The 11,355-nt window shown below is 45.0% G+C and overlaps 1 protein-coding gene across 1 annotated transcript; it reads right to left on the reverse strand.

Annotated features, from left to right (window-relative positions):
- Positions 1 to 343: 343 nt before the first annotated feature.
- On the reverse strand, positions 344 to 10,746 carry LOC123443419 (FAD synthase). Its single transcript, XM_045119774.1, has 16 exons — positions 10,478 to 10,746; positions 9,265 to 9,310; positions 8,992 to 9,155; positions 8,781 to 8,898; positions 8,557 to 8,639; positions 8,409 to 8,468; positions 7,876 to 8,121; positions 3,690 to 3,786; positions 3,470 to 3,520; positions 3,317 to 3,397; positions 2,919 to 2,990; positions 2,747 to 2,809; positions 2,190 to 2,336; positions 1,235 to 1,292; positions 1,059 to 1,111; positions 344 to 749 (listed from the first exon to the last, which is right to left on the reverse strand). Exons 1-16 carry the CDS (start codon positions 10,576 to 10,578, stop codon positions 666 to 668), a joined length of 1,524 nt encoding a protein of 507 aa, XP_044975709.1. The 5' UTR covers positions 10,579 to 10,746; the 3' UTR covers positions 344 to 665.
- Positions 10,747 to 11,355: the final 609 nt, after the last annotated feature.

The following is an 11,355-nucleotide window of genomic DNA, read 5'->3' on the forward strand; positions in this document are numbered from 1 at the left end:
GGAGTCAAGTTCTATATTAAAGCCGCGTTCGCCGGAGCAGAGTGGGGTCCAGTTACAATTAGTGGAGTTCGTCAAAGTGCCCTCCGCTCCAGTAGCGTTGCCGAACAGGCACAACTGTCGCTCAAACGAATCTAGCACTGAAATACGTGTTCGGGCAACATTTAATATTGGGATAGAGGGAGTACCTATCTATTTTAGCTGTAAGTTGTCGCTGACACAATCATAAAACAAGGAATTAACGGGCTGGCAGATTCAAAAAAGAAAAGAAACATCAGAAACGCCAGCAAATCAAGCATTACCGCGGAAAAGAAAAACAAACCAAGCATTGCACACTTGGATCAAATAAGAAAACCGTGCTATAATCAACTTCAATTAATTTTCCACAAAATAACAGTGTTTCTTAGCCCAGTCAAAATAGCCGGCAAAGCTACCCATGTTAAGTTGTTACTAGCCGAAGCCCTCAGCATCTGCACTTGTCAATTCATTTCTAAATGGGTAGCAATACAAAATTTGTATGTTTCCTAAACAATTTCTGGGGCTTCAGAGTGGTAGCTGGGTGGTTTAAGGCATCTGAGCACCGCATTGCACAGTTAGATCTGCACAATTTCAGAACTTCGAGCAGAAAGAATGTGGTTCGAATATGGAGGTGTGTAGACTTTGACAGCCTATTTGCAACCGTCAACCTGGGAAAATTGTCCTTCAAAGCTACCTGACAGCTTCAAAGCAGCCTCTTGTACCCTCTGATTATCCTGACATTAAGAAAAAAAAGGATCCTGTAAGAAATACTACGACATAGTCAAGCATAACATCATCAGTCCTGTGTCAAGTCGTCCATTTGGGATGCTAGAGCAGTCAATAGCATAGTTCAGTGACATCATCGGGTCCCCATACACACTTGGTTGGAGATTACATATTGTTTTTCTTCCCATCAATATTAAGGGATGTAATAATATACAAGAACCCATATAACAGAGTATCAATTTTTTACACTAGCAGCGCATGACTAGAATTTTAAATACAGTAACATTTATGAATGCTTGATCCAGTCATACTGATACCTTTCCAATAAGACTCACAACCAACGGCCCCATTCTCGAAATCCGATAAGACCCTGCATATCCAAAACGTCAATCAACAATAATCAAATGGAACTACAATGTAAAGATAACAGAACTCTTTTCCTTGCTGATTAACTAGATAATTAAACTAGAGCCTCCTATTACAGGCATCATACCTATGTACACATCAGAAAATTCTAGGCATAGCTTTGCAACCACCGCAGCAATTTTGACCTGAACAAGCATTCCACAAATCCGAATTAGATAAAGACTGAAATGTCTCTTTATAACTTAAGCCTCAAAGCTCACTTTTGGTAGATGACAAGAAAACTGAATACTGAACACAAATGTAAGTATCCTACTGTAACCACCATGATGGCACCACTGGAACTGTAGAGTCAATCCCAGTGTAACGGGAAAACATACTCCCTCTGTCCCAAAATATGTTTCTCAACTTTGTACTAACTTTAGTACAAAGTTGTACTGAAGTTGAGACACTTATTTTGGGACAGAGGGAGTACATAATACTCCCTCCGTCCCAAAATTATTGTCTTAGATTTGTCTAGATATAAATGTATGTAGTCACGTTTTAGTATTTAGTACATCCTTTTCTAGACAAACATAAGACAGGAATTTTGGGACGGAGGGAGTAATAAGTTAAGCAGAACACAATGAAAGTCATGAACATAATGAGTATTTTCTTGAAATGAAGTGATTATTACTGAAGACATGCAGTTATCTACATAAAGGTCCGCGTGTATACGAACGTTAGTTTGCAATCATAAATATCAGTAGAGCACTTGCAGAATACTCTCTGAGTTTGTAACAGTAAATACAAGGCGGTCTGGACATATGTACAGCTTCCAACATGCAACTTTGATGGGTACTTCCACTTTTCATATGTTAGTAAACAATTATAAATATTAGTGTAAAACTAGTTTTTACGACAAACCTAATAATACTATTTCACTTGACCCACCTATATGTTTTACATATGCTATGGGTCAAAGTTATAGAAGTCATGCATGCTTTCTAGGATGTCAATATATTTACAAATTGAGATAGTTTTCAATAACATATTTAGTATTCACAACAAAAAAGAACATATTTAGAAAAGACAAAGATACATACATCTGGGAGCAAAGTGCTGAGATGTTTTGATACAAAAGGTTTCGTCTTCACTAAACCACTCTCTTGGGTATCCAGAAGACAATTCCACTCCATGTCCAGTTCATCCACATTAGTTGCAGAAAGAATGATCACATTCTTGCATTTGATCTGCATATGAAGTCATTGTTTAGTCAAATGGAAAAAAAGAGAGAGTGTGCTAGCATGTTTAAAACGCAATCTGAGGACTCCTTGCAAGTAGGACTAGGCATTTTCAGATCAATGCTAATTGAAGGCCAGACTTCACGTTCAGTAACAATGATTAATATTTTATGACTGATAAAGTGTGTGTTGTTTTCCCAGATAATTGCCTTTCACCATTTGGTTTGAATCTCATTTTCTACTCTCTTTTGTCCAATGTGTTCTCTCGCTGAAATGTGGACCTTGTGGCAAAATGGAAATGAGGTTTTGAACCACACTATCATATGATAGTTTTGCATAATCTAGATCTCTAGGAAAGGGAAAAGAGGCTCCAAATATTTCAGTACTAATCCAAAAGAAATCAAGAAAACAGAACATACCAGTGGCAACGGGAGCATCTTGTGATGTAATAATTCGGTAATACCTTCTGGCAACAAAGCCATCTGAAGAGAAGTGGAAATGAGTAAAATTATGAACTGCAGTTTGTACTTTGCCCAGAATAAGAATGTGCATGCATATAATACTCAATAGATCTAAATAAATCCAGATTACCTCATTTCGATCACCGATGTAACTGTTCCCTATGAGTTGACTAAGATGCTCCTCAAACTCTTCATCAGGAGCCTCCATAAATGAAAAGCAAACGTTAGTTGATGCAAGGAAATGGCATTCTATCAAGGGAGATTCATGAAGCAACCATTGGCATATAGCAACAATTCATGACTATGCAGTTTTTACATTTCATAGTGCTGGGACAAAATGATTTCTTGCTATAGTAATAGTGCAACCCTACAAGTCAACACACAATATTTTCTTGGCTAAATAACAAAAAAAATGCAGAGATCACACCCAAGTGCAAGAACAACGGGAATTTATACACACAAAACAATCAAGCATGAACGAATAATATAAGAAGTCATTTAGCAGCACGGAAATGTTAATGGGCGCACCAGACGAACTCCAAATGCTTTTGCAACACCAGCCAATGAAACATCTGAATGTAGAGGCCCAAGTCCCCCCAAAATAAATACCTGTACAATATCAATCACATTACATGCCAAACTTGAAAAGGTTCACAAATGCAAAAGCCTACAGAAACTAACCACGTCATCAGTAGATTTACATTGTTCGACTTCCTCGGCAACAGAATCAATCTGCAATGCAATCACTTATGTGCCCATTAGATTTAAGCGCCCAGAAACATGACAAAGTCGGAACTTAATAGTCTTGGTAACAATACTGCAGCAATCTATGTGTGGACAATTTTGCTACCACATAAAGGATGTAACATACGGCTATGTCAATCCATGATATACAACTTACTTCATTGTGAACAACCGTGACATGAGAAACTCGCCAGCCAATTTCATGAAGCTTCTTGCACAAGGCTGCGCCAACTTTATCCCCAACTGTGCCAAACCTGAAACACAAAAATGGATGAATATCAAATTAGTGTATAAAAACAACAATTGTATCCACAAAAAATGCCCAAGCCTGATCATCAATCAAGGATAATCAATGACCTTTACGAAACCGTGCCACAACTGAGACAGGAACACACTTCTACAACAACAACAACAACAACAACAACACAACAACGACAATTTCATCCTCGTCCGGCAGTCCCTTCGGATGCTCCATCACTTGGGCGCGCCGTGCATCATGCTCAAGCTCGATCTCATGCGGGCCTTCGACTCCATATCATGGCTGTTCCTCTTCAAGGTTCTGCGCCAATATGGGTTCGGGGACAGGTTCAGGGAATGGCTGGCCATTCTTCTATCTTCGGCCAGCACCTGCATCATGCTCAATGGAGTGCCTGGCCCCCCGATCTGGCACCGCCGCGGGCTGCGCCAAGGCGACTCCACATCACCGCAGTTATTCGTCCTGGCGGTCGACACACTTGCCCGCCTTATGCACCGGGCGCTCCAGACCGGCATCCTTCGGCGCCTCCACCCCTGCTGCAACATCCTGGCCATTTCGCTATACGCCGACGATGTGATGCTGTTTTGCCACGTTGAGATGGAGGAGGTTCTCGCCGTGAAGAGCATCCTAGGTATCTTTGAGACCGCATCGGGCCTGCAGGTCAACTACGGCAAGAGTTCGGCCACGACCCTGCATGGCGACGAGTCTGGCGCTGCCTTGTTGGAGGTTCTCGGCCACCAAACGGCGGACCTACCCATCACTCGGCCACGACCCTGCATGGCGACGAGTCTGGCGCTGCCTTGTTGGAGGTTCTCGGCTGCCAGACGGCGGACCTACCCATCACCTACCTGGGCATCCCGCTCACCACCCGCCGACCCTCTGCGGCACAGATGCAGCCGCTTGTCGACGCCGTGGCTGGTCGCCTCCCGTCGTGGAAAGCATGGCTCATGAACAAGGCTGGGCGGCTGGCACTTGTAAAATCGATGCTCAGCGCGATCCCCATTCACCAGATGATTGCTTTAGCGCCCCCGAAGCAGACCCTGAAGCAAGTAGAGAAGATCCAGCGTGGCTTCCTCTGGGCTGGCCGCGAGGTTGCGCTTGGAGGGCATTGCCACGTGAACTGGCGCACGGTCCGCCGGCCGATCGCGTATGGCGGGCTGGGCATCCGAGACCTCGAGCGCACGGGGCTTGCACTCAGACTCCGATGGCTTTGGCTATCGAGGACGGACGCTGACCGTGCATGGCAAGGCCTCGACCTGCAGTTCTCACATGAGGAGCTTGGCCTTTTCTATGCCTCCACCTCCATGGTGGTTGGAGATGGCCTGACTGCCCTATTCTGGGAAGATCGCTGGCTGCACGGTCAGTCTATACATGAGCTCGCGCCTCTGCTATACCTATGCATTCCCAAGAACAGAAGAAGAGCGCGGACGGTGGCGGAGGGCATCGCCGGCAATGCCTGGGCCCGGGACATTCGCGGAGTTGTGGGTCTGCAAGAGATCGGCCAATACCCGAGGACATGGCAGCTTGTGGCGCACACTATACTGTCCACCGAGCCAGACAAGCTCGTTTGGAAATGGACGGCCAATGGTGTCTACTCGGCGAGATCCTGCTACCGGGCCACCTTCCACGGATCGTCGACATGCCGTTCCTGGCAACTCATATGGAAGGGATGGGCTCCGCCAAAGGTCAAGTTCTTCCACGGGCTTGCCAACATGGACCGATGCTGGACTGCGGAAAGGCTCGCTCGCCGAGGCCTTCCTCATCACACCCGCTGCCTACTATGCGACCAAGAGCCGGAGACCATCAGGCACTTGCTGCTCACTTGCCCTTTCGCGAGGCAGGCTTGGCACGAGACCCTATCCTGGCTGCGCCTAACGGCCCCGTCGCCAGAGCATGATGCCTCACTCCAAGACTGGTGGATGAGGGCGAGGGATGCCACACCACCATCGCTACGCAAGGCACTGAGGTCAGCCGCGCTCCTGGTGCCCTGGATGATATGGAAACACGGGAATGCGTGTGTCTTTGACCATATCACTCCAACGCTCGACGGGCTCTTGGATAGGATCAAAGATGAGATTAGGTGTTGGGCGAGAGCCGGGGCCAAAGGGCTTAGGGTAGTCATGCCCCCATCCTGGGATGTTCACTAATCCTCTTGTAACAATGTTGTAATTGCCTCTTAGGAGGTTGTAATCCCCCTTCTTTTCAATACAAAGAAACGCAAGGCTCTTTGCGTTTTCTCGAAAAACAAAGCCTTTAGTCCCAAACAAGTTGGGGTAGGCTAGAGCTGAAACCCATAAGAACTCGCAACCAACTCATGGTCCTGGCACATGGATAGCAAGCTTCCACGCACCCCTGTCCATGGCTAGTTCTTTGGTGACTCCTCCCATGTCAAGTTCGGTCTACCCCCGACCTCTCTTGACATTATCAACACACTTTAGACGTATGCTATGCACTGGAGCTTCTGGAGGCCTACATTGAATATGCCCAAACCATCTCAGATGATGTTGGACAAGCTTCTCTTCAGTCAGTGCTACCCCAACTCTCTCCCGTATAGCATCATTCCGGGCGGTATCACACATCCATCTCAACATTTGCATTTCCGCTACACCTAACTGTTGAACATGTTACCTTTTAGTCGGCCACCATACAACATTGCGGATCGAATCACCGTCCTATAGAACCTACCTTTTAGCTTTTGTGGCACTCTGAACTCTCTTATCACAGAGAATGCCAGAAGCTTGGCGCCACTTCATCCATCCAGCTTTGATTCGATGGTTCACCTTCATTGATATCCCCATCCTTCTGCAGCATGGACCCCAAATGTCGAAAGGTGTCCTTCTGAGGCACCACCTGCCCATCAAGGCTAACCTCCTCCTCATACCTAGTAGAGTACTGAAATCGCACCTCATGTACTCGGTTTTAGTTCTACTAAGCATAAACCTTTGGATTCCAAGGTTTGTCTCCATAGCTCTAACTTCCTATTAACCCCCGTCCGACTATCATCGACTAGCACCACATCATCCGCAAAGAGCATACACCATCTGCTCTCTGTCAGCTGCCATTGTTGGCATTTGTTTCTTCTTTTTCTTTTGGGCTTGATGTGTTGCTCGCCCCAGCAATGCTATGTATTGGTGTTGGTTGCTTTAGAATACAAAGCAGGGGGAAACCCTTTTTCGGTAAGAGCATACACCATGCGATATCTCCTTGTATATTCCTCGTGACCTCATCCATCACCAAAGCAAAAAAAAGATAAGGCTCAAAGCTGACCCCTGGTGCAGTCCTATTTTAATCGGAAAGACATCAGTGTGCCACAACATTATCGTACATGCCCTTGATGAGGGTAATGTACTTCGTTGAGATTTTGTGTTTCTTGAAGGCCCACTACATGACATTTCGCGGTATCATATCATAGGCCTTCTCCCTGTATCAAATATACTTCGGATTGTAGGAACACACTTCTAACAGTAATAAATCCCTGTATCAAATATACTTCGGATTATAGGAACACACTTCTAACAGTAATAAATCCCTGTATCAAATATACTTCAGATAATGGGATAACTGTTTGCACTTGTATTGAGTTAAATGATCAAGCTGCAGTCTCTTAAGGCCATAGTTAAAAAAGTCGCGCCTAAGCGAGCGCTTAAGTGCGCTTAGGCTCTAGGCGATAGCAAAACGCCTAGCGCATAACTGTGCCTAATCTGCGCATAATTGCACATAAGCATGTGCTTTGGTCAGAAAAGCGCAAGGCGGTGGCAAAACGTAGAATTAACGCCTAGCGCTTTTTTGAACTATGCTTAAGGCAAACAAATGGGCTACAATCCTCATTCCTGATTCTTTTACTACTATACAATAATTTGTTTTGTATCAAGTGACTGGGGAAGTATAACAACACAAATAGCTTATCTTATTTGTTCTGTAGTCTGCAGAGGACTGACAGCTGGTAGAATATAGCATTTATCTAAAAGACAAGGCAAAGAAGAAAAGGAATTTGCAAAGATTTCACATAAACTTCAACGATCATAAAAAAGACCAGGGTGAAGCAAATGCCAGACTAAACATCATATAAGTACGCGAGATTACTCACAATATTTCATCACCAACCACAATAACTGAAGCTGAACGTGAGATCATTTGCTCTCCCTCAGCATTGTTCATGCCATTGCTTGCAACAGAATTAGTTTCTGTTTTGTTGCTAGTCTTCTTTGCTCTCCCAGCTCTTTCAAGTCTTCCATCTGATAGCATGTATGCCGGTCTAAAGCTTTTCCCAGTAGATGAATCACTAAGAAGTGCATTTGGAACAGTATCATATATGCTCCCAATGGATGTATACCTGCAATGAGGGCAAGCACACGAAAACTTAATACAAATTAAATTAGGAAGTTCAAATTAGCTCAGAGTACTTTGCAACAGTTTAAAATTTAAGGTGGCGTTACAGAGCTCAAGTGCAGAAATAGAAGTAGCAAATTGCTCATCATAAGGTAGATGAAGTACTTTCCTTTTAGAGATTTGTTTTAGAACAGCAGCGCAAAAAAACTACATTTTGACCTATAGACTACACATGATGAAATATAAGAGCAAATATACAATTGAATGTCCAAAAAATGGAAAAGAACCAACCCCTCATCATAAAGGCTGCAGTATTTGACCTTACAGGTTAAGAGGAAAGACCAAACATCCCTGTCACAGAAAAAACAATGGTCCTTACATTTGGATTAGCAGTCTACGGAACACAAGCTTGAATTATTTACATGATCAGGAGAAAAACCTGTATGACCAATCCAAGATAGGATTCACCCTCATAAAAGGAGGCCAGCCAGGCGAACTAGGGGAGAATTGTTCTTGACCAACCTATATTTCCAAACTGAATTACTAATAGGTATGGAGATACCAATACGTGTGAGGTATTCTGAATGGAGACGAGCACAAATATTGTATAAAATAGGTTTGCGAAGACTCGAGGAATAACTGAACAAGGTACAACAGAATTACCGCATTTGGATCTCCAATTCTAGTGCCAATGAAAATGGCTTTAGTAGGCTTCTCTTTCAATAGGCCTTCTAGACCAGATTTGAAATCTGACCGGATAGTTTCCAATGGCAAACCATAACTAGCATAGAGGAGAAAAAAACAGAATGAAATATCCGTCATTTCACTTCTCAAGAATAGCAAAATCAATGAAACAAATCCTAGTGGGTATTACGTTGAGACTGTTTCATAAGTGAATGAGTTGATTTCAGGAAAAGCACAAGGGGTCTCGAAATATATGGTACGCAGCGGACAGTTTTGAACAGTATTGATTTGGGCTTCATCCCCGGAACTTGTTTTGTGAAGATAGTAGCCTGCCCGTATTAAATGCAACAGTACCTATTGATATAAAACACTGATATCTTGTCAAAACTTACAAACAGATGTTAATTGTCGCTATTGCATACAGAAAAAAAAAAGATGAAGAGAAGAGAATATAAGATATTACGGTTGAATCCTTCCCGCCATTAAAGCTGAAGGCAATCTCCTCAAACCTGCAGAGTGAAAATTACTGGCAAATGAGCGACTTTAACTTGAACAGTATCCAATATCCATAATGAGTATTGGTACTCAATCCCCAGATTAACACCCAAGCATCCAGCAACAGGCACACGCAAAACCTTCTTAAAAAACACAGGGAGGACAAAAAAGCTTTAGACTATCAATATACATTTTGAGAACAGGTTTTACAAGTGGTTTGAACATAGTGTAATAGTGTGTCCATACTGTACATACTGTTTAGATCAGGCCTTTTCATCATGAAAGAATGTGGATTACAGTTACATGCATGACATATCATGGGTGTTTACGCTCCTTAAGGACCTGACTGATTTGATTTCCCTTTCACCGTGAAAGAAACATGATTGCAGTGACCCTTAACAACTTGAGTGATAACTGAAGAATTGTCGGAAACCTCTAAATACTTTACTACTTTGATCTGCCATAAGAACAACAAACCAGAACCTTACTGACCATTAAAGCAAGCAATCTACTAGTTTCCATTGTTTCAGGGCACAGGTTGTTAACCCATCCACATAAAGCACTGGCCTAGTCTTCTAATGGAACCGACAAAAGAGAGTTTATGATAGGCGAATCCAGCACCAATTGCTTGGGGTGAACGACTAAACAATGCTATTCTGCCAGCAAATCTAAGTTATATGGATGGCGTCAAAGTTGAAAATCACAGCCTATTTTCGGACGCAAAAGCAGAGATGAAAGCCATTTACTGACTGACGCAACCGCCTCCCTGTTAGGTACAAGTGCGTTTGCGGCAGGGGAAAATACAAGCGCGCACAGAGATATATAGCACATTGGAGGTAAACTGCCGCAGAGCGAGCAACTCAAGATCCAACCAGTTTGTCCCAACTCAATCCTCATGCGGACTAGAGAGTAGGAACCTATCCGTCCGCCGATGCCTACACCTCCAGCTACCGAACCCCCATCTCCCCGCTTGATCGGTCAACAGAACCGGGCTGCATCCCCACCGCCACCCGCGATCGTCAAATGAGTCAAACCCGATCGCGCGGGCCGACGCTCGCGGCGAGCAATCGCATCCCAGATTCTTCCGTTCCCCGTGAATAACCACGGAACCAAAACAGCAGCACTAAGCCAATCCGGTGAATCCCCAGCTCGAGAGTGAAATGGAGGGCGGAGCGGCGTACGGGTAGAGAGCGAAGGCTCGCTGGACGACGTAGACGGCGTTGTCGTACTTGGTGCGCAGCCGGCCGTCGCTGCTCGCCCGGACTGCCGCGTCGATCTCCATCCCCGGTGAAGCGACTTTGGGGCGGAAGAAGAAGAGATTGGGAGGAGAGCAGTTGTGGACTTGAGACTTGAGAGGAGGCGTGACTCGACGGGCGTTGGAGGGAGAGGGAGGGATGGGAAGCGAGGGAGGCCTCGTGTGGATATTTCATTCGGGTGCTGTTTCCTGCAAGTAGTATTTTACTCCAACCACCGGGACGAAATATCTTATCTCTCTCTCTCTCTCTCTCTCTGCATCTCTTTCTTCCGTTATGCTCGCGCGTCGTGCGTGGACGGCTGGACGCGGCGTGAAGCTGAGCTGGCCCGTCGTGCTCTGGCCTTTGAGTAGAGGTCGTGCACTCAAGCTAGTTCTTATGTCAACTCTAGCCGATCGGCCATCCAGCGTTTTTTATTTTTATTTTTGAGGGATCAAGTGTTGCTTACAGCATCATCTCCACCGCACCCCCAACAGATCATTTCAAGGCTTTCTTCTGTCGTCGGCATAAAAGAAAAGGTTCAATCGCACCTTCAGAAGCCTGTTTTTCTCCACTTAGGGCCGAATTTGGTCTCGGCGGTCCCAGGCCTAACCTGAGGCGTTGGGACGCCCTCGGGCGTCGGGGGAAATGGTTTTGGCGTGAGACGCTTGTGGATCCACTGAGTCAGCGACTAGACGTGCTCGTCGTCCTCATCACTTTCGTTTTCCGTGGAAATCAATGCGAAGGTTGCCCCACCGGTCAGCCTTTCATTGATTCCACACGGGCAGCGTGGTGAAGACGCGCCGACGTGCGTCCCGTCCACTCCC

This window comes from Hordeum vulgare, chromosome 3H, assembly GCF_904849725.1.
Source record: "Hordeum vulgare subsp. vulgare chromosome 3H, MorexV3_pseudomolecules_assembly, whole genome shotgun sequence".
Classification (NCBI taxonomy): domain Eukaryota; kingdom Viridiplantae; phylum Streptophyta; class Magnoliopsida; order Poales; family Poaceae; genus Hordeum; species Hordeum vulgare.